At 38.4% G+C, this 24083-nt stretch overlaps 1 protein-coding gene across 2 annotated transcripts; it reads right to left on the reverse strand.

The window, feature by feature from the left end:
* Positions 1 to 494: 494 nt before the first annotated feature.
* On the reverse strand, positions 495 to 23649 carry LOC137274531 (vesicle-associated membrane protein 7-like). Of its 2 annotated transcripts, none has more exons than XM_067807771.1 (9): positions 23548 to 23649; positions 21608 to 21764; positions 19730 to 19787; positions 18968 to 19017; positions 10148 to 10235; positions 6465 to 6552; positions 4270 to 4337; positions 3407 to 3499; positions 495 to 2676 (listed from the first exon to the last, which is right to left on the reverse strand). In XM_067807771.1, exons 2-9 carry the CDS (start codon positions 21751 to 21753, stop codon positions 2608 to 2610), a joined length of 660 nt encoding a protein of 219 aa, XP_067663872.1. In that variant the 5' UTR covers positions 21754 to 21764; positions 23548 to 23649; the 3' UTR covers positions 495 to 2607. The 2 variants fall into 2 exon arrangements, with proteins under 2 accessions (XP_067663872.1, XP_067663873.1); XM_067807772.1 differs by having other exon boundaries at positions 23533 to 23605.
* Between the last annotated feature and the right edge of the window lie 434 nt (positions 23650 to 24083).

The raw sequence follows: 24083 nt of genomic DNA on the forward strand, positions 1-24083 counted from the left end.
CTCATGTTGACTGGCTTGCTTGTTCAATATGGTACTCGGCAAAATATATAACAGCCTCTTGTTGACAACTGTAATAAGTAATACGCAAACAGTATCTATGAAAATGACACTTATTTACACAACTCCAAATGCGATACATTAAACAGGCGCCAATCAATATTAGGTTCGAAATTGGACACATGCAGTGATGGTATTTATGTTATTAACAATCAGTGCAGCTGCTGTCAATTCAAATGCCACTAATTCTAACCCACATTATTTTTCGTTACATTCCAAAACAGTAAACATTTATTTTATATCAAATAAACATACACTATCATTTAACTCATAAATCTGGGAACAATATTTTTCAAATACTTTGTAAATACACAATTGTTAATCGCATGTAATGAAAGTTTTGTCAACCTTTATCATGGTAGTACGTTTCACAAAACAAAATAAAAAAACAAAAGAAAACAAAACAAAAAACCCAAAACAACAAAACGACACTCAAGTAAGTGATAAATATAGGTCGTTTATTTACATTTCCTCCAACAAGCAGCAATACAGAATGTTGCTATATACATGAGTCACAAATGGTATTGTAGAAGTTACATGCACATACAAAAGCTTGGGTGTGAGAACCAAGTTACATAGCCTTGATGTTTGTTTGTCTCACTGTTTTTAAATGAGAGAGTTGGGTGTTACTCTGCTTTAAGCAATATTCTAGCAATGTCCCATCACATTGTGGATTCTGGAGACACCAATACTGTCATAGTGAGCTGTGGGCCACCTGAATTAAAGTCTGGTTGTTATCCTAGATCCGTATTCATGGCCCCTGAAATGTTTCTTATTGAAATTGTTGAAGAACCTTATTCCCAAATGAAGTATTCACTTGTGTGTGTGTGATCCAGAGAACTGTTTTGAGAAAGATTTTCAGTAAAGGTCAGGGAGAGTGCTTCAGGTAGAGTTGAATCTTGGGTTTGGGGAGTTAGTGCTTAGACGTGGGTTGCTGGTGAGAATGGGTCTGGGATTATGTTTGTAAAATGTATAAGAATAAACAGGACAATAACATATTCTCCTAAGAACACCCAAAATGGTCTTCATTTTAAATGCTGTGAAAAATGTTTATTGAAAAAAAATATGAAAAATCTCATGCACCTGCAGAACATTCACAAAGAATACTAGTATATTAGTTTAGTTTAGAAAACAAATAAGGGTTGAAGGCCACAGTCCACACAGAAGTCCTGGTGCTATGACAATTGTAAACCTGGCTTCAAGAATTGGAATGTCTATAGTCACTGACCCCAGAAAGCTGTGAGGAAGGAGACCAAGGTCAACAGTAATATTTACATTTGTATGAAACAACATGGAATATATGTACAGCTCATTACCACAACACATAACACAGGAGCTTAATTACCTAGTACAGTTTACTTTGAAGAATACAAATTATTCCATTCTACATCAAGATAAATTCTGCTACAACTAAACAACAAAAATATATACTTTCTATCTCTTAGATCAAATCAATAAATTTTAGGTGTTTCTCTTCAAACATTCTGACAAAAGTTGTCCCTGACACTTTAGCATACAGGGCTTTATCACAAAAGTGATTGAAATTTAGGTTTCTCACTGCTTTAAGCACTATTCCAGCAGTATGACCAGTGTTCAGACACTATAAATAGGCGGCACACTTTATACCATTGCTGGCAATTGAACCCAGGACTTTACTATGGCAAGTAAATGCTCCACTCACCATGTTACCTCACCGCCCCTTAATTGCAAAAATGATTAGTACTTCAAAGATAAGCCCTAGGTACCTCAATACCTACCTAACATACATGCAATGCTCCTTGACATATGGGGTTATGACAAAAGTCCCTTTGACTTTTGCTTGCAGTCCAGACAGATGACACACAACAGTTCAATGGAAACTCCTCGATTCTTACTTCTGCCAGTTATTGTGACAAGCATGGCAATACTGTGATCCAATTTCTTCTGACAATTCTCGTTGGGAACTAACAAAGCGATGACTGACGGATTAAGTATTAGTCCACACAGGTCATGGATGCAATGACTACAAAGGTCTCAGTTATGTTCTTTCCTGGTGTGTGTGATGTCTGAATAATGTTCACACAAGCAACCTTTATCTTGGTTACTTTGCAGACCAGTTATTGTATCCTGAATGTATCACCCTCAGTATTAGAAAACTTTTAATAATCATAACTCAGAATAACAATGAAATGCATCAATACGCCCCCAAAAAAGAGTGAGTGAGTATAGTGTTACACCATTTTTAGCAAGATCACAACAAGGACAGCAGAAATAGGCTCCTCACATTGCACCCATGTGAAGAATTGAACCTGGGTCTTCAGAGTGACAGGCAGATGCTATAGGCTTGGGATACAACTCTGCCCCAGTGCTTCATGACTAACAGCCATCATTTAAACCAGGGACACTGCCATATTGACAGTAATTCGAGCTGCTTGAGGTCTAGTTCTCATACCATCCTGTGTAGACATGTACAGATTTGTTGGATATGGTGCACACGAAAACATGAAGACGAACTCCTGCTTGAATTTGAAAGGAGATGTAAGTCTGGTCTAGTGAAGCAGGCAACATTTTTTACTTTTTTGTACAGTTTGGCCAGTTGAGACCTCCACACGATGCCGACACGATGAAGTATAGGATCACCTGAAAATAGATATAATTTTATTATGCTTAAACATTAAAAACCATACATTACATATTACAGGACTTGAAACACACTAAGTCAGGTAGTTTTTGACTAGTCAACATCTGGGAAAATTTATGTTTCTGACTGCAGCACAACTATAAGGCAACTTTGATTGCAACTTTGCATCAAATTCTCACTAAAGTCTCTCAGGCAGCTTTTGATGTCATTCATTTCTGTGAAGCTAGAGTATAACATTAATACACTGAACAGCAAAATAATATAACAAAATAATAATAATTTTTCGTCAATTTTTTAAATAAAAGGCATCAACATGAAGGGTTACTTTCATAAGCATTATTCCACCTATATGGCGGCGGCCTGTAAATAATCAAATCTGGACCTGACAATCCAGTGATCAACAACATGAGCATCGATCTGCGCAGTTGGGAGCGGATGGCATATGTCAACCACGTCAGCGAGCCTGACCACCCGATCCCATTGGTCACCTCTTACGACAAGCATAGTCGCCTTTTATGGCAAGCATGGGTTGCTGATGGCTTAGAGTACCCCGGATTGTCAAGGGTCAAACTCATTGAGTATCAAAGGTGACAGAAGATGCCTCTTGCAGGCTTGCAGGCTGAGGAGGTTTTCTTACAGACTACTCATATGGCTTATACATAATTCTGTAACAGTATGTCCACAGTATGTTACATGATGACTTGAGTAAAAATCTGTTAATACACTTACAATCACAACAACAGCTATTATTATTGTTATTTTCACATTTTTCCACCAGAGGGATCGGGCTAGGTTTCGACTTGACTTCTTGAAAGACACAGCCTGGAATATCAACACAAACAAACTGTTAACTTCAGTAAGTTTAGGAACAGATTTATCCGATTTCCAAATACTGACTCTCATTATCAGTACATTTCCACAGTGAGCAGTCTGTAATGTTAGTGAGTGAGTTAATACTTAACATCACATCGGCAATATTGCAGCCGTATCATGACGAGAACATACATGACATAGAAAAGGAATATATGCATATTATGAAAAACCTGTCTCAGCAATGTTAAGCCGATGCACCTGTACCTATAGAGAACTTGAGAAATTTTACTATAATGCAAACAAGATTGATTTATTGTTGAATATTTACGCTTAGAAACATGTCAAAATGAGAAATTCTGAAAAACCTAACTATATAGTATATATTTTACCTAAAGTTTTTCATCAAGTTTAAAAATATTCAGTGTTCCTGCACCAGAAACACAATTGTGTGAAAGTATACCCAGTACATGAGATGCCTCAGGATAGACATTTAACATCCAGGGCCGAGATGTCCAAAGTTCTCTTACCACCCAAAGAGATGCAAGTGCCATGCATTAACATTACTATCTTAGTGCTAAAAGAGCTTAAAAACTCTAGGGCAAGAAGGGTTGGTGTCGGTACCCCCCAAATTCAGCCCACAACTCAACACTTCTCCAAACATAATGTACACGACATTTCTTTGGTTAGACCTAAAAATGAATATCCTTCCAGGATTTGGGGAACTGATAATTTTTCTCACAAATCTAAGCCCACCTCAACATGAGGAGTAGCTGCCTTACATTAGTACTGAGGTCATCCGTCTTGTCCACCAACAGCTCCAGCCTCTCCCCACGATCTGCTATTGCATCTGAAAGTCACAGACAGATCAACGTGTAGTTCAGATTTACAAATGTAATGCATGATCTCCCATGAACAGAGATCATATTGTCATGTTTTTGGATTTTTAAACAATCTCACTGATTCACTGTAAAGTGAAAATATGTGGCCTCATTCTACTCGTAACCTGTATCATCAAATCTGCATTTTGAACCAAAACATGGGCAAAACAAAAGAAGTGACACATCCATTGTATCCTCTTATATTTTCAACACTTCAAAGTTGCTAATGAAGTCAAATTAATGATAAAAATCTGCTGAAAAAAAAATATTCTGTGAGAAATGAACCACAAACTAAGTTGGTTTCAACTGTGGTTTGCTATTTGTGTTATGACTAAGACAGTCATTCAATGGCTTGGTCCAAGAAAACATTTTGTTATATCTGTCTGTTCATAATGAATGTAGTCTACTGTTGATAAGCCATGAGTTGTTGTTTCCCCTTGGACTGACTGGCCTGTGTGTAAAGTACGTTAGAGTTATGTCCCCTTTTACTAGATTTCCAAATTCACACTAACATCACTGCTAATTTACAGAAATTTGACAGGAATGATTCACTGGTTTCAAACCAACACAAATTTCCCTGCTATGATCTAGAATAAGTGAAAGTGAGTGAGTGAATATGGTTTTATGCCACAAAATGCCAGTAATATCATGGCAGAGGACTCAATCATTGGGCTTCACACTTATCAAACCACGTGGGGAATCGAACCTGGGTCATCAATGTGATGAGTGAACATTTCACCACAAGGCTGCCCTTAGGCAGCACCCCTCTTAGTGAAGTGTGAGTATTGTATAACGCTGAAGTAAGCAATGTACAGTCAGAATACAATGAAGTTCATGTCATATCCTGTTTATTGTACCGTATATTACCGTGTATAAGCCGACCTCCTATCTTGACCCCCAAAATCAATGTCAAAATGGTATGTTTCGTGCATGAGCTGACACCCTCGCATCAGACATCTGCCAGTTACAGTCTTTGATGTAAAACGTAAGTATGCAAAGTGAGAGTAATATCTAATAAAGATTATACTGGCCATTATTCTAAAAATCCGTGCTTGTTTTCCGTTCTATATGCACAATAATATGTTAAACCTGACAGAATTAGAATTATAAACTATTTTTCCATCAAACTTCCGTCTGAATCTGTAAGTTTACAAAGGACATTATCCATTGCTGTTATCTGAGTGGCTGCCATAGGTCACATGTTTGATTTTGACCATTCATGTTCCTTATAGCAGACTGTGGCAAATATGCGTCATTGGAAACTAGTTTTTGTCCAATAAGATTGCTTCTTACAAATCGGAAAATACTCTTGGCAAGGTTGATGTTCAGAGCTTTCGAACAATACCCGCCATCAAACGAATCGCCGCCTCACATGTTATTTGTACAGAATTTCGAAAACAGAGGTATTTGCCCCAGTTGTATCCCATTACCGAGCTCAAAGACATTGATATTGGGGAAAAGATGACCATAGACATTTATTTGAGAAAGCTGTAGTAATAATTTTCCGATTACGTGAAAATGAAAATATAAAAGGGTGAAGGGAAACTTCGCGATATCGCATCGTGACATGTTACAAATGAATGCCCCTACTCCAATAATCGCTCACTTCTTGAAACTGCTTGTGCAAACCAACAAAACAATAGCAATCGGGCCCCCTATCGAAACAACAGGAAGCAATCACCGTATGTCAAGTGACAGGAAACAGCTGATCCGATTGGCAGGTCAAATGGCGACCGGACAGGATCAAAACTATTCAAAACTTAATATTGTGTGTAAATTGGTAGGTACGGAACTTAATAATGACAAAATAATTTGAAATAATTTGAAATAATGAAAACTGTATACTTCGATTTGCATTTTATTCATCATTTATAACAAAGTGGCTGTAACTGTTGTAAACTTCCTGGCAGGTGTACCGCTAACCAGTAAAATCGTCCTCACAGGGCACTGACGGCCTGAAAAATACTTTCGTGAAATTGTGCCTCATAGATAAGCCGACCCCCTTCTACAGACAACATTCTTTGGTCCTCAAAATTTGGCTTATACACGAAAATATATGGTATTTCACTGACATGCAGCAAAAATATTTTGTTTACCAATATTCCGGACCATTATTCCTTTCAACTCATCAACTTGATCTTGAACCTTTGTGAGATGGTCTGGTCTGTCCTCACTGAAGAAACGCTGAACATGCAAGTGCAAAGTTAGTCACTCAATACATAACAGTAATATAGAGCTTGGCCTTCACACACACAATAAACAACAGTACTATAGAGCTTGGCCTTCACACACAACAGCAATATACAGCTTGGTCTTCACACACACAACAGCAATATACAGCTTGGTCTTCACACACACTAAAGCAACATTGAGCTTGGTCTTCACACACACAACAGCAACATAGAGCCTGGGTTTCACCCATACAATACACAACAGTAATACAGGGCTTGGCCTTCACACACACAATACACAACAGCAATATACAGCTTGGTCTTCACCCGTACAATACACAACAGCAACATAGAGCTTGGTCTTCACACACACAATACACAACAGCAATATAGAGCTTAGTCTTCACACACACAATACACAACAGTAATATAGAGCTTGGTCTTCACACACACAATACACAAGAGCAATATAGAGCTTGGTCTTCAACCGCACAATACACAACAGCAATATACAGGTTGGTCTTCACACACACAATACACAACAGCAATATAGAGATTGGTCTTCACCCACACAATACACAACAGCAATATAGAGCTTGTCCTTCACACACACAATACACAACAGCAATATACAGTTTGGTCTTCAATCCCACAATACAACAGCAATATACGGCTTGGTCTTCAACCGCACAATATACAACAGCAATATACAGCTTGGCCTTCGCCCGCACAATACACAACAGCAACATACAGCTTGGTCTTCACCTGCACAATACACAACAGAAATCTACAGCTTGGTCTTCACCCACACAATACACAACAGCAATATACAGTTTGGCCTTCACACACACAATACACAACAGCAATATACAGCTTGGTCTTCACCCGCACAATACACAACAGCAACATAGAGCTTGGTCTTCACCTGCACAATACACAACGGCAATATACAGCTTGGTCTTCACATACACAATACACAACAGCAATATACAGTTTGACCTTCACACACACAATACATGACAGTAATATACAGCTTGGCCTTCTCACACAAACAACACACAACAGAAATATAGAGCTTTGATTTCACACACACAATACACAACGGCAATTTAGAGCTTGGCCTTCATACACACAATACACAACAGCAATATACAGCTTGGTCTTCACCCGCACAATACACAACAACAATATACAGCTTGGTCTTCACACACACAATAAACAACAGCAATATACAGCTTGGTCTTCACACACACAATACACAACAGCAATATACAACTTGGTCTTCACACACACAATACACAACAGCGATATACAGCTTGGTCTTCGCCTGCACAATACACAACAGAAATATACAGCTTGGTCTTCACCTGCACAATACACAATAGCAATACAGGGCTTGTCCTTCACATGCACAACAGCAATATACAGCTTGGTCTTCACACACACAAAAGCAATATAGAGCTTGGCCTTCACCCACACAATACACAACAGAAATATGGAGCTTGGTCTTCACCTGCACAATACACGACAGCAATGTTGAGCTTGGTCTTCACACACACAATACACAACAGCAATATACAGCCTGGCCTTCAGACACACAATACACAACAGTAACATAGAGCTTGGTCTTCACCTGCACAATACACAACAGCAATATAGGGCTTGTCCTTCACACACACAATACACAACAGCAATATACAGCTTGGTCTTCACACACACAAAAGCAATATAGAGCTTGGCCTTCACCCACACAATACACAACAGAAATATACAGCTTGGTCTTCACCCGCACAATACACAACAGCAATACAGAGCTTGGCCTTCCATCACACAATTTAAACACATAGAGATTTGTGCAGTTACAATTTTCCTTTCATACTAGGTGATTTACACCCAAAGTTTCATGAATTCAATAATTATTCATTATCTCTGGAAACAAATATCTATGCATGTCTAGAAAAGTGGTGTTTTTCTTTAAATTTATACGAAAGGCAGGTCACTGTATAGATGACAACTTCTTCACTATTTTATGGAACCACATTCTGGAACAGATCGCAGAGTGTCGAACATTATAAAGGCAATGTCATCCATAATGTATCCTGCCTTTCTTGTTACTTATCACATTTATAAATGGCAATCAGGTGTTACATAGACAAAGGGAGATATGCAAAAAAGAATGTATCCAGCCAGGCAGAATAACAGTCAACATTCTAAAATATTCCATTTGACAGTAATGTAGTCACATTTCAATGTCCTAATAAATTTTCATGTCAACATGGTGAAAATGTATCTAGGAGTATCAGTTTCTTTGTTCATTCACTGAATAACTTAAATAATACTCTTGCTGTTGACCTGTAATTTTCCTCGCTAACCAATTATCACATTTGTTACCTAACATTGGTAACTAGTGTCATTCAGCTTGCAGTAGTCTGTTGTACAGACCCTGAAGTATATATATCCAAGAAAGTCCACGCAAGTCTAGAAAATGTGGCAAGTCTAGATTTCCATAGCTTGTGGAAATGAAGAAAGTCTCAGGGCTCCATTTCATTATATTATTTTTTTTCACTATGAACGTTTTTCAGTAAAATATGTTCATTTCAGAGACTAGCTGTTAGTCTAAGCTTGCAGCAAGACAACACCATTATAACCGTGGTAAAGGTTGTTTGATTGTTGCTTGTTTCGGCAATATTACAGCTATATGGCACCAGTCTGTAAATAATCAAGTCTGGACCAGACAATCCACTGATCAACAGCATGAGCATCAATTTGCGCAACTGGGATATATGACATATATGTACCAAGTCTGAGCCTTGATGTTGTTAGTTGGCTCTTACAACAAGCTTGAGTTACTGAAGACCAGTTCTCAACCAGATCTTCACAGGTCTGCTAAGAATAATCAGCTGGTGATGATTTTCAAATTACAAAGACACTGCATAAGCCATTACTGTCTTGGAAGATCCCATCTCATTAAATGTCTGTTGCCATCCATACAGTAAAACCAGATTACCAGCTGTTGCTATATATCCATAGAAACAGATTACACAGGTGGCACCACTAAATGTAGAGGCTTACAAATGTGAGTCCCACCTGTTGCAATCACTGCTGTGATAAAACTTAGAAAATACATTTACAAATAGATTATCAAACTCAAAGAGCATGAAAACTGTGCCAATACTACAAATTCACTCATCTAATTGTTTGGATCAACCTACATAAAGAGAAATTGTGAGTGAATGAGTATGCTTTTTATGAGTTTGGTCGTCTATTTCCTGTCAGCTATTTGATCTATCTTGGGCGTCTAGTGAGTACTGTATATATGGAAAATTCTGATCCCTCATGACCCTTGTAAGTTCTAACATTCGCCATGTGCTTAGACAAGGGCCATCCCTCCTAACAATAAAATTGTTAAAGCTCAATTTTGACCCATGTGCCTATAATAATAAAACAAATTCCAAATTTAGACCCACAGTCATCACTGTACAAGGAAATCCTGCTACACTGACAAATACAAGTCACAAAACTCTGAATCGATATCAATGTCATGTTTATCCTTAATCCCCCAGTGCAACATGAATAACACTGAAACTTCAAAAGGGAATTTCGCTTACCATCTGTGATGCTATGACTCTGGAAAACTCGCTGTTCATGGCAAACGGCAAGGCTGTCTGAGCTCGAACTCCATACTGCGAGTGAAACCTGGAGACATGTATACAAACATACAGTTGGAATTACGGTAAAATCCATTAATTTGTCAAGATCACAGATGATTTCGTTTATATAATTAGTTTATGGTACTGTAAATAGATGTAGTATGGTATTGTTAGAGTGTGTTATATATTGTTGGGAGTTGTTGTTAGATTATGTTCGGTAATACTATGGGAACAGGGTTATGTTCAGGGAAGCGTGACCAGGTATGGCCAGAGAGCTGGGGTGTTAATTTGTAAACAATAGAGAGGTGTTGAGTAGCTTGGGTATGGGAGGTCAATATAAATAGTGAGGAAGGGTAGTAATCTGCACAGTCAGCCAGAATCACCACTGTGTTCACCTGTATGGGTTCAACTTTTGTATGGGATTGCATCTCACGCTGGCTGGCGTAAGTTTTTATTATCATTATTACTTTTGTATTTATTGATTGAGTAGATGTAGCAAGAAATTGTTTTACTGATGTAGTATTTCTAGATATATGTGCATATTGTAACACTATATAGCCACAAAGCCATTCAAAATTTGAATGTTATCGTTCCACAAAAACTGTTCCACTTTCAAATATGTAAATCGGAGTAAAGTACATGCATAAAGTATAAGACATTGACACATGTCTTACTGAGTAACTGTAGTTACTTATATTGTATTGTAGTGTCCCGGAACTGGCCGGTTATCCTTAAAGTAAGGAGAGGGGTAGTATCTCCGCCTGTAAGGAGACAGACAAGAGTCTTCCCTGTTGTACAAGGAGCATGTATCTCCTAGTAATGTGAGATGTGGATGGCACAGCCATCAACCATTACACAGGCCCCTTAAACTCCGTGAGGGAAACCATCGCCTGGGTGTGAGGGATACCACACAAATACCATGACGTCACCAAGTGGAACCACAGTGCACTGACATTCTGATTACATTGTAAAGAGAAAGTGTTCTCTCTGAGTGGCTAATTCCTTTATTGTTATTTAGTTCAATTGTTTAGTTTCTGATTGGGATTATATGTAATCATTATCTATATTAGTGAGGGTATTAGGATTTTAGTGTAGTTAGTAGTAGTAGTAGTATTATTAGAACTTTAGCAATATAAGTGGTAGACAGAACTGTATATGTAGCTAGGTTAGGTAATTAGATTAGTTAGTTGTATTTGCACCTGTAGAATTAGTTTAGTATAGGTATTGGGGTTACTTATATCTTAAGGGGAGGAATAAAGTTTTGCAAAACAAACTATTCTTCTGTTGTGGTTACTTTGGTATGTGACATTTTGGTGGCAGCGGTGGGATAATTAGATTATTTGTCACTATCAAAGGGAACCCTAGTTGTGTTCTGTAGCGCATTTGATGTAGCGTTGTTGATTGTATATCGCTGCAGAATCTTTGTGTCCATAAAGAAGGGTTAGAACATACGGCACCACTTCTGCGTCCTTGAGTGTATGATTTGGAATTCAAGGGTGGAGGGTGTATTGTGGTTAGTGGTCAGTTAAGGCCATTGGTTCGTCGTGAACATTTTGAACATTGGGATATATGGGAAATCACCTCCGGTTTTATTCTTGGTAGGATCCCTATTTATTCCAGACAGTTTGACTTTTTGTGTACCCTGCTTTGCCCTCATACAGACAATTATGGACATTGACAAACTTATCAAACTGGGTCAGAGTTTAGGGTATGAGAAAGATGATTTGAGAGTGTTTGTGAAAGAGCAAATGGAGTTGGAGAATGAGAAAGAAAAGGACAGGCTCGAACGGGAGGAAAGAGCTAGGGAGCGGGAGATTAAAAAGTTAGAACTGGAGGAAAGAAAGGAGAAAGAAAGGTTAGAATGGGAACGAGAGAGAGAAAGATTAGAATTGGAGAAAGAAAAGTGTAAAATACAGTCAAATGAAAGAATAGAACTAGCCAAGTTAGAAAAGAGTGCGGCAGGAAATCAAGAAGGGCAGGTAGGAGAGAATAGATCGGCAGCCATTCCCAAGATGCCTAAAATGCCTCCATTTGACGACCACAATGACAATATTGATGCATATCTGCAAAGGTTTGAACGTGTAGCTACAGCGCAAGGCTGGGACCCGTCCCATTGGGCAGCTTACCTGTGTACTCTGCTGAAAGGTAAGGCTTTAGAAGTATACTCCCGGTTAAATGCCTTTGAGGCTGAAAATTACAATGCAGTTAAAACTGCATTACTTAAACGCTATGAAATGACTGAGGATGGATTCCATCAGAAATTTAGGACTGCTAAAACTGAAACAGGTGAGATTTTCACACAATTTGTAGTTAGAATTGAGAACTATTTCAACAGATGGATTGAACTAAGTGGTACACAAAAGACGTTCGAAGGTGTGAGAGATTTGCTGCTGCGTGAACAGATTTTGAATGTGACTGGAAGGGATCTGGGTATATTCTTGAGAGAGAGAAAGCCAAAAGACGCGATGGAAATGGCTAGACTAGCAGAGCAATTTATAGAAGCTAGAGGTACGAGTCATGGAAGATACAATAGACCAGTTATTCCAGGTCAAACTGACAAGCAGGTTTCCAAAGGGAAAATAGTCGAGGGTAGCGCATCAGGTAAACATGGTACTTGTTCCAAACAATTTGTTCCTATTAAGGAAAGGACATGTTACAACTGCAATCAAACTGGGCATTTGGCAGCACAGTGCAAGAAACCCAAGTTTAAAGTGGCAAGTATCCAGGTGAGTGAAGACAACACAAACATGTCTCTAATACATCCAGATAACACAAAAGTAGAGCCCTGCATACATGAAGTTCTAGATGGTGATGCAGCAACTTCAGAGGAGGTTACTAAAGCAGATGTAGCCTCAGGGAGTGTGCTTACCAAAGATCACCGCATGCCATTTTATCAGGGAAAGGTAAACGACACTCCAGTAGATGTGCTTAGAGACACGGGATGTAACGGTGTAATAGTGAGGAGGTCAATGGTAAAAGATGCATGTTTGACTTCAGAAACACAATCTTGTAAATTAGCAGATAGCAGGATCTTGACACTTCCGGTAGCATGGATTACTGTAAATACGCCCTTTTACACGGGTATGGTGAGAGCAGCATGTATGGACACACCAATCTGTGACTTAATATTAGGCAATATTCCCGGAGTTAGAGAGCCAGGAGATCCAGACTTGATGTGGGATAAGCAGGACATTAAAACAGTAGGTGCTGTAGAGACAAGGAGCCAGAGAAGAGTACGCCAAGTAGGCATGGAACCCTTGAAGACATTGGAACCTGTTGGGTTGACACTGAGTCGAGGTGAGTTCGTATCCCTACAACATCAGGATTCAAGTCTGAACAAAATAAGAAAATTAGTGGAAGAAGGTAAGATTAGGGAGACCCGACATAGTACTTCCTCTTACTTTGTGGAGAATGATATGCTGTATAGGAAGCATACTTCCAATAAAATGGACAATGGTAAACAAGTTGTACAGGCAGTAGTACCGGTTGGATTGCGCACACAGGTAATGAAGGTATGTCATGAAGCACTGATGGGTGGACATCTTGGAATCAAGAAGACTCTAGATAGGGTAATCTCACAGTTTTATTGGCCAGGAGTAATTGGTGATGTCAGAAGACATGTTCAGTCTTGTGATATTTGTCAACGTACCATGCCGAAGGGAAAGGTAAGGAAAATACCACTGGGACAAATGCCATTAATTGAAGTGCCATTTGAGAGGGTAGCTGTTGATTTGATTGGTCCATTGTATCCTGTCACAGACAAGGGTAATAGGTATATACTGACGGTGGTTGATTATGCAACACGATACCCAGAAGCAGTAGCTTTACCCAGAGTAGAGACGGAATATGTTGCCGAAGCTCTGTTCGAGATATTCAGTAGGGTTGGTATCCCCAAGGAGATATTAACAGACATGGGAGCCCAGTTCACGTCAGGCGTGATGAAGGAGGTAAGTAGACTATTGTCCATACATCAGCTTACTACTTCCCCTTATCATCCAATGTGCAATGGCCTAGTGGAGAAGTTCAATGGAACCTTGAAGACGATGCTGAAACGGATGTGTGCAGAACGACCAAATGACTGGGACAGGTATGTACCTGCTTTGTTATTTGCTTACCGAGAGGTACCTCAAGAGAGTTTGGGTTTTGCCCCATTTGAACTCTTATATGGACGCACTGTGAGAGGACCAGTACAGATTCTGAGGGAAATCTGGACAAGAGATATACCAAATCCAGAGGTAAGAACCACATATGAGTATGTGCTAGATCTTCAAAACCGTCTTGAGGAGACTATTCACGTAGCACAGCAAGAACTTCAAAAGAAAGCATGTAAATACAAAAAGTTCTTTGATGTGAAGTCCAAGCCAAGAAAAATGAAGGTTGGTGATAAAGTATTAATTCTGTTGCCCACTGATTCAAACAAACTGTTGCTGCAGTGGAAAGGGCCATATGAAATACTGGATACCTTTGGCATTGGCAATTACAGAATACAGGTTGGTAACAAGATTAAAACCTATCATGCCAATCTACTGAAAAGGTACATTGAGAGAGAGGAGGTCAAGGACACAGCTGTATGTGACGTCAGCATAGCTCAACTTGTGCATATCAGTGCTGGTCTGGTGGATGTCAAGGCTGAAGAGGTGAGTATGTTAGACATAGCTTCACCTTCTTTAGTTTCTAAGGAAACGTATCAGGATGTAGACATTTCTGAAGATTTGACAGAGGAGCAACAAAATGAGGTGAAGGAGCTCATAAGTGAATTCAAAGATGTACTGAGTGATTTACCAGGGAAGGTAAATTGTATGGAATATAAGATCAAGCTGACATGTAATGAGCCTATACGATCCAAGCCCTATCCACTTCCTCATCATATGAGAGATGTTGTAGCCAAGGAGATACAGCTAATGTTAGACATGGGGGTGATAGAACCTTCTCAGTCACCATATGCATCCCCCATTGTACTTGTGAAGAAGCCTGACTCGACTTACAGATTTTGTACCGATTTTCGCAAACTGAATCAGGTGACCGTATTTGATGCCGAACCAATTCCATTAGCTGATTCCATCTTTGCACGGTTACGGAACTGTAAATATCTTACCAAAATTGATGTAAGCAAAGCATATTGGCAGATTCCAATGGAAGAGAGTAGCAAAGAACTGACAGCATTTATAACTCCTGATGGATTATACCAATGGAAGGTGATGCCATTTGGAGTAGTTAATGCACCTGCAGTATTTTCCCGACTGATGAGACAAGTATTGCACAACATACCAAATACAGACAACTTCATAGACGACATCATAGAAGGAACTGAGAACTGGTCACACCACATGGTAAGTCTGAGAGCAATATTTACGAGGTTAAGACAATTCCATCTTACAGCTCGACCTTCAAAGGTAAAAGTGGGATATAAACATCTGGACTTTTTAGGGCACAAGGTGGGTAGTGGTCTAATTCGACCAGAAGGTAAGAATGTAGAAAAGATCCTAAATGTGGAGCGACCTCAAACCAAGAAACAAGTGAGAGCGTTGTTGGGACTGACCGGGTACTACCGGAAATTTATCCCAAACTATGCAGCCATAGCAGTTCCGCTAACTGATCTCACAAAGAAAGGAAAGCCAAACAAGGTAATATGGACAGAAAGCCAGGAATTAGCTTTCACTACGTTAAGAACCCATATGTCAAGTTTTCCTATCTTGAAACTACCCGACTTGAAGAAACCATTCTTGGTAAGAACAGACGCTTCTGACGTTGGAATCGGAGCTGTACTGCTACAAGAACAGGAAGGTGAGCGATTTCCAATATTGTTTGTGAGTCGGAAGTTAGTAGATCGTGAGAGAGCGTATTCTACAATAGAAAAAGAGTGTTTGGCTATTGTGTGGGCAATACAGAAGTTAGAAAGATATCTGTATGGGAGAGAATTTATTTTGGAGACTGACCATCAGCCCTTAATATGGATGACCAAGGCAAAAATGACCAATGGACGAGTGATGAGGTGGGCCCTGACTTTGCAACCCTACAGATTTCTAATTCGTGCAATCAAAGGAAGTGAGAATGTTGGGGCTGATCTCTTGAGCCGGTGTTCACCCTAGTCATACTATGTGTATGGCAGTGTGTAAATCATGTACTCTCTGCATATCCAGATTATTTGTCAGCAGTTATTTCTTATGTATTACTGTGCTATTGTACATTTAGACAATTGTGTTTTATGATATTTATGCATTAAAACAAACTTAAATGTGATCTTGAGTGTAATATATAATTGTACTTGTGTACAATTACTTGAAGAGGGGAGTGATGTCAAGATCACAGATGATTTCGTTTATATAATTAGTTTATGGTACTGTAAATAGATGTAGTATGGTATTGTTAGAGTGTGTTATATATTGTTGGGAGTTGTTGTTAGATTATGTTCGGTAATACTATGGGAACAGGGTTATGTTCAGGGAAGCGTGACCAGGTATGGCCAGAGAGCTGGGGTGTTAATTTGTAAACAATAGAGAGGTGTTGAGTAGCTTGGGTATGGGAGGTCAATATAAATAGTGAGGAAGGGTAGTAATCTGCACAGTCAGCCAGAATCACCACTGTGTTCACCTGTATGGGTTCAACTTTTGTATGGGATTGCATCTCACGCTGGCTGGCGTAAGTTTTTATTATCATTATTACTTTTGTATTTATTGATTGAGTAGATGTAGCAAGAAATTGTTTTACTGATGTAGTATTTCTAGATATATGTGCATATTGTAACACTATATAGCCACAAAGCCATTCAAAATTTGAATGTTATCGTTCCACAAAAACTGTTCCACTTTCAAATATGTAAATCGGAGTAAAGTACATGCATAAAGTATAAGACATTGACACATGTCTTACTGAGTAACTGTAGTTACTTATATTGTATTGTAGTGTCCCGGAACTGGCCGGTTATCCTTAAAGTAAGGAGAGGGGTAGTATCTCCGCCTGTAAGGAGACAGACAAGAGTCTTCCCTGTTGTACAAGGAGCATGTATCTCCTAGTAATGTGAGATGTGGATGGCACAGCCATCAACCATTACACAGGCCCCTTAAACTCCGTGAGGGAAACCATCGCCTGGGTGTGAGGGATACCACACAAATACCATGACGTCACCAAGTGGAACCACAGTGCACTGACATTCTGATTACATTGTAAAGAGAAAGTGTTCTCTCTGAGTGGCTAATTCCTTTATTGTTATTTAGTTCAATTGTTTAGTTTCTGATTGGGATTATATGTAATCATTATCTATATTAGTGAGGGTATTAGGATTTTAGTGTAGTTAGTAGTAGTAGTAGTATTATTAGAACTTTAGCAATATAAGTGGTAGACAGAACTGTATATGTAGCTAGGTTAGGTAATTAGATTAGTTAGTTGTATTTGCACCTGTAGAATTAGTTTAGTATAGGTATTGGGGTTACTTATATCTTAAGGGGAGGAATAAAGTTTTGCAAAACAAACTATTCTTCTGTTGTGGTTACTTTGGTATGTGACATAATTATTAATATAATTATTTAGATAGTCCAGGTCTGAAATTAATCGTAACATTCCATGTCATGATACAACATATCAGTAAAGTGATATGAAAAAATCATGTTATTTTTTAACATGATTTACTTCTGACAGATCAAAATGATATGAATATGCAGGAATATTTAAGTGATAATATTTTCTTAAATATGGGGTGGAGGATTAGAAAATGATCATTAGTATTCTTCTTCATTCACAAAGAAATATGTGTGGGTTTTCGCCCAGGAGAGGCAATTCTGCATTACAAGCAGCAGTGCATCAAAGGACAGGGTCACTGGTACCCCACCACAGCAATCAGATATTCTTCAGAGCAGAATATTTGACCAAAAAATCATATGGTTGTATGTAGAAGCATGTAATACTTGGAGAAGTGGCTTACACCAGCTACATCTTCCATACCATTCTCATGCCCTCCTACCACTGACATTATGAGACACTGCGTAACATCATTGACTTTCTCCTCAATAAAATCACATGTACTTGTCACATGTGCAGAAGCCTCTTACTCCCATCACAAGATAGTAGTCATGTAGAACAGGTCCAAAACCAATAAACATGAACAGGGTTTCTCAGGAGGAAAAATTGAGCATCACATATGTTGAGTGAAAGTGAGTCCCAAGGGACAAAATGACGTCTTTGAGAATCATTCGACCAGTTATAGTTTAAATACTGTCAGTGTCTTTTGTCTCCGGTCTGTTCAGTGAAATACTAACAGTCATTTGAGTAGGGTTTCACAAATAATGTATGATTGTTTGTTGCTGGGATGTAGTATCCCCTGGTATCCTCCACGTTCACACAGTGGACCCCCTAAATAGTCCCCACAACCAACAAAGGAAATGACCTGACACTCAAATGAACAGATTATGTTTGTTTGTTGACGGTCACATGACACAGTTAAAAATATGCAGACATGTGAAAGCAGTCTGTAAATAATAATGTCTGTATCAGACAACTCAGTGATTGATAGCATGCGCACTCATCCACAGAAGGGATAAAATGATACACTCCAACCAAGTCATGATCACAGTGCCTGTCCATACCATCCAGTTGATCCTCTCTCATAACAAGCAGGAGTTACGGACATACATTCTTAACTCTGAGAATATTTTAAATGGAAACAAAATGCTTTCAGAAATAACTGACCACGCCTTAGGTATTATTACTAGTATTCCAGGTTTCTAATAGCAGCAAAAGAGGATGCCTCAGCTTTTTTGGGTTGTCAAAAGGAAAATAACATACCTTTTCTTGATTTCATTTAGAAACAGGAATGCCCTCGATCTTTCAAAATCCTGAAATCCAGAAAACAATTAAGTATGCAATGTTAATTGTGAAAATGTAGATCAATCCAACATTTTTATACATGTATAATTTCAAATATTAAAATACCTGTTATGAAGCTTTACCATTTCTATGAAAGCATCACTGTCCTTCATCCTAAGATGCGTGTTTGATGCCAGCTCTGCAGGTCAGCAATACTGCATCTAAAATGGCACCTGCAAGTAATCTTGTCCACAGAGTAGTGACTGATTCTGTGAGCCACACTATCAAGATATGGTGACATCGCCTCAGTCCCTGACCATGAAAGTGAAATCCAGAAGTTACTTCAGCCAAGTCCGTAAGTCTGATCATGCAATCCACAAGCCATTACAGTCAAGTCAGATAGACAGACCATGTAACCCACAAGTCCTCTCTGCCAGGTCTATCGCATCCACAGTTGTGTTTTATGACCAACATATAGGTTTCCAGGTGCTTATTCTAACATGGAATTCACACCAGGGTAATGCCAAGCAGGCTAGAATGGATATCAGGGAATATGCATGAATTATGTAATACATGATTGTAGTCATACACAACAGAGAATAACCAACAAGGTACAGTTACAAAATGTCTCATTTTATCTGTCTGAACTATACCTTTTGGGCACACACAGCCAAAAAACCAAAATATATAAAATAAGAAAGAAAAACTGTGGATGGAATATTATTATTGATTGGTACTCACATCATCAGTGATGCACAGATAGACAAGTCTATCTTCTATGACATAGTGGAACAGGTAGCTGAAACAAAAAAACTGCTGTATGGCATTCAATCTATAGAACTGAATTACTGTGAATTATCCACAAGTCAACACAAAGTACACCTGATGGGAAAACATTTTTAAAAAGTGTGGATTCTTTTTGAATGTTTTGTCCTAAATGATGACACATTTTACCCTTGCTATCTACAATGGATCTTAAACTAAATTCAATTCTCACTTGTCAAACAGGTTTCAAATCAAAATTACCTCTCATTAAAACAGCTTATCAATCATCTTGGAAACCAATATTTACAGAAAATAACTAAACCTCTATCAATAAGCATTTTCACACACTTACAAATGCAAAGCATTTCAGGTGCTGCCATTTTTAGATATGTATGGATTGGTTGTGCAAACAAACATGAGAGATATTTAATGAATGGAGATTTAAAGTTTTAGGAGACAAGCATAAGACTTCGCATCAATCTACATCCAACTGTGTCATTGTGTCCTTGTTATCACAAGACACTATGTGGCACAGTCGTGACCTGCCAGTTTGCCCCTAAGACTTGCTTAGTTTACAGGCACCAGCTTGATAACTTAGTGGATCGGCTTAACAATGATTGAAAAACGTGCATGAAACATAACGATGCAAAACAACCATTGCTGTTAACTTTCCCAAATTTAATTTAACATTGTATTTAGGATGCAGCTGAACACTATATCATAAGTCTGACAAAAGGGCAAAAATTAGCCCAGAAACATGACAAATAAATCAAGAAGTTGACATCCATAAGATTTGTCTTATATTCCAATATCTACAGTAGAAAACAACCATGTGAATTTGAAATCCAACAAAGAAGCGCATTGCTACATTTCAGTTTCAACTGCAGCAACTTCCAGTAACGTGAGTGGAGCGTTTCATTCAGGCTTGTGAGGAATTTGATCATATAAAGCACCCTCTTACATTATTAGGCTGGTACCAGTGCTTCTTTAAGTGAAATCCAGTCCTGACAAGACAGGCTTCATGCTATGTCTCTACCATTAATAAGCGTTTCGTTCTGGTAGATCAGACATAAACATTAGGTCTGAAACTATCAACTATGAGGCGAATTTGATACATATCATGAATATTGCGTACAAAATATGAATATTTGGTATACAAATACAACAACAAGTCAGCAAGTCAGTACTGTTCAATATAATCAGGGAAATATATGTGACACTATATGTAACATGTTGTAAGTCTTGATTTTCCATTCTATTGACAAGTGATCACATTGCTTTCAAATTGTATTTAATGGTTATCAGACTGGATTGGATATTTTCATTTTGCATATCTTGCTTACATAAACAAGACCAAAACTCAAGTAAAACTGATATTCAATTCTACTGATCTTGATTAACAAACAATATTCATGGAAGGATATTGTTTGATACACAGTTTACTCCACTTAGTCATATCATCCTTAACTACCATGCTGCATTTTCAATGTAGAGTTAACCTTGCCAAATTCAGCATTTCAGACCTCCAGCAGGGCATATTCAATGCCAAATTCAGTTTCTTGTGACTAAATCTACAGGTAAATATTGGCGACATCCTTAGCATAAATACATCTTGCTCTTCATTGGACTTGATATCATTAAAATATAATAAACCAAGAAAAACCTGTGACATCAGTGCACAAAATGAACTTAAAATGTTGTTTCCATTTGGTGATTTGGGGTGACATTCACGGCAAACCTGAGACATGGTATCAGAACCTGTTCGGGACTTCCTGAATTGTGAAGGATTTGATGATGTAATTGAGAACATGCTGATGAAGTGTAAAGAAACTGCTTGTGTGAATTCATCACTACCTTCCATGGGAGTAGGTGAGCTTGGAGGTCTCAGGCGTTATTTTGGCAAGAATTTGGTCTGTTACTTCTGAGAAGTTGCCAGCACAGCTAGCATACTTGGCCAGGACTGTGGTGCCACGTGCTATCACTGCATACAGCAATGGCATCTTTGCTGAGCCTGAAAAAATAGAGCACATAGTGTAATTCATTTGCTTAATGTTTACTGGTTTAAAAATTTAGTTAATTTAGACCACAACTGTCATTTGAAAATCATTTCTATTTTTGTTTATTGGTTTTGCACTAAATTCGGTTATGGATAGATTTTCAGTTGGTTGATTCCATTTAAACTTAAAAATCGACAAGACAGTACAAGCGAAATAGACTTCGTGAGTGAGTTTTATGTCGCTTTCAATGACCTCTTAAGATAAGACAGTATGAATTATAGCCTGTTTAACTGTCCGACACTTGCTAGATTTCTGGTGTATGGTCCAAATTTACAGGCATTTACAGCTAGCCTGCCTGAGGGTCTTGCAAAAATTTTAGATGTTCCATTCATCTGGGTAAATTCACCAGATCTGGCCTAGTTAAATCCTTTTTGGGCTGGTAACATTTTGAATTTTTTTTGGCTTATTTCATGCATTTGATGAGGGCTAAATATTTTCACGAGGAATCACTTTTCAGAATATTACATGGAAAATATATTATAACACTGAAATATTGGTATCTGTGAGGTGCAATGCAGCATCTACAACACCACTTAACACAAATATTGGTATCTGTGAGGTGCAATGCAGCATCTACAACACCACTTAACACTGAAGGCACATAGGATACAAAAAGAGAGGTCATCTCCCCAAATGATGGATATGTTGACAGCATCAGTGATGAGAATAATGACAAGGGAACAAAAACATTAACTGAATCATACAAGATTACAGTCATAGGGCCCATGCACTGACAGTTCTGGCTTTACTAAAATTATTAATGGTATAATTTTGGAGTGTGATGTCACACCTTTAGTTCATGTTTGCACTCAATTCCCAAATCAAAAGGAAACATATCTTACAGATCTCTTACTCAAGAATTTCATTAAATTTCTATGGTCATGTTTTAATTGGAGGCAAACTGAAAAAAGCCAACAAATATATGTGTTTTATGTGTGAGTTACAAGCTATATAAATAATAAATAAGGGAAAAGTCCAGGGCCCATTTGCACTAAACGGTCTTAGCGCAAGACCGTCTTAAATCTATACGTTTAAGTCTTAAGAGTATGGGAGTTACAATCATTGTTGTACTAAGGTTGCTCTATGCAGTTGGGCTCAGGTGTTTAACAAGTCCACATGCTGTTAGGTCATTTGAGAAGAAGATTTTCTCATGGTATAAAGCTAGCAGAGGGTGATCAATCATTGTTTGGAAACAATGCTGCTTAAAATCCACTGAACTTGCCCTTCAGATGCCCCCACATTCAGTCATTACTTATCCTTTCTCTTATTAGCAACATGGAATGATTTTAAAAGCGGGCGTTACGGGCGGAAGTCTTTCCAAAAGGCATTGACAAATCAAGTCATATCTTTTCTCCATCAACTGACTGAAGAATTTCCTGGCTTTCACATCTGAAACAAATAATGTTTCACAACTAATACGTCTCGTATCGTTTCATGTATGCATACGTGATTAACTGACACTACTCAATACACATCACCTTACCCTAACGCCTGTAGACTTAATATCGTATTATTACTGCCATCAATACTAATATAAACCCAAAAAAGTCTTGTGTCAGTGACAGTAGCCCTGAGAGGGTTGATAGTCTGACTTGTGAATTCTGTTTCCATGATCACTGATAAGCGGGCTTCAGTGCCAGCTTTGTTTACCAAGTCATGTCAGTAAAACTGATTGTAGACTGTGTTATTTGAAAGAATGGTAAAAGGTTTGACAAACTATACTTCCTCAAAACTCACGTTGTATGTATTCGCGTATTTTTCGCTGCCTTGTTCTCTGTATTTACATGGAAGTGACGACAGAAGCACCTGACTCGCGGCTGTATTTCCGCGAATGCTTTTGTTTACAGAAGTACGTTCTTGTGCTCCAACCGCCTGGGGGGTAATTTGCAACTATAATTTCGTTGTGGAGCATACAAATGCACCCAGGAATGTGGTTTCGCCTAAAAACGTGTAGACCCGAATGTTTAGTGATGACTAAGCCTGTATTATAATTAACTAAGATACATACCGTTCACTACATGTAGTGAACGCTATCTTAGCCAGGATACTCTACATGCATAGGCTCCCTGATCTTAGTTATTATAGGCAAAGGCAACTAAGGGAACAGAAAACACTTGTCAGAGTTGTGTTGTCTGGATATCCGAACTTCTCAAAAATTCATTCTCAGTTAACCAGTATATGAAATCGGCATTTTAAAAAACAACATGTGTCTGTTTATGCTCTGTTTTGTTCCTGTCCCACATGTAAGTAGCAATCTGCATCCATCTGCATCA

This window comes from Haliotis asinina, chromosome 2 (genome assembly GCF_037392515.1).
Source record: "Haliotis asinina isolate JCU_RB_2024 chromosome 2, JCU_Hal_asi_v2, whole genome shotgun sequence".
Classification (NCBI taxonomy): domain Eukaryota; kingdom Metazoa; phylum Mollusca; class Gastropoda; order Lepetellida; family Haliotidae; genus Haliotis; species Haliotis asinina.

What these genes read in the sequence shown, in the direction of transcription:
- LOC137274531 (XM_067807771.1), bottom strand. Translation starts at nt 21,753, where the DNA reads ATGCCATTGCTGTATGCAGTGATAGCACGTGGCACCACAGTCCTGGCC. An exon ending in GAGTCATAGCATCACAGATG is followed by an intron (nt 6,553 to 10,147) that starts GTAAGCGAAATT and finishes TTGCATGTTCAG; the next exon opens with CGTTTCTTCAGTGAGGACAG. An exon ending in AATAATGGTCCGGAATATTG is followed by an intron (nt 4,338 to 6,464) that starts GTAAACAAAATA and finishes TGTGACTTTCAG; the next exon opens with ATGCAATAGCAGATCGTGGG.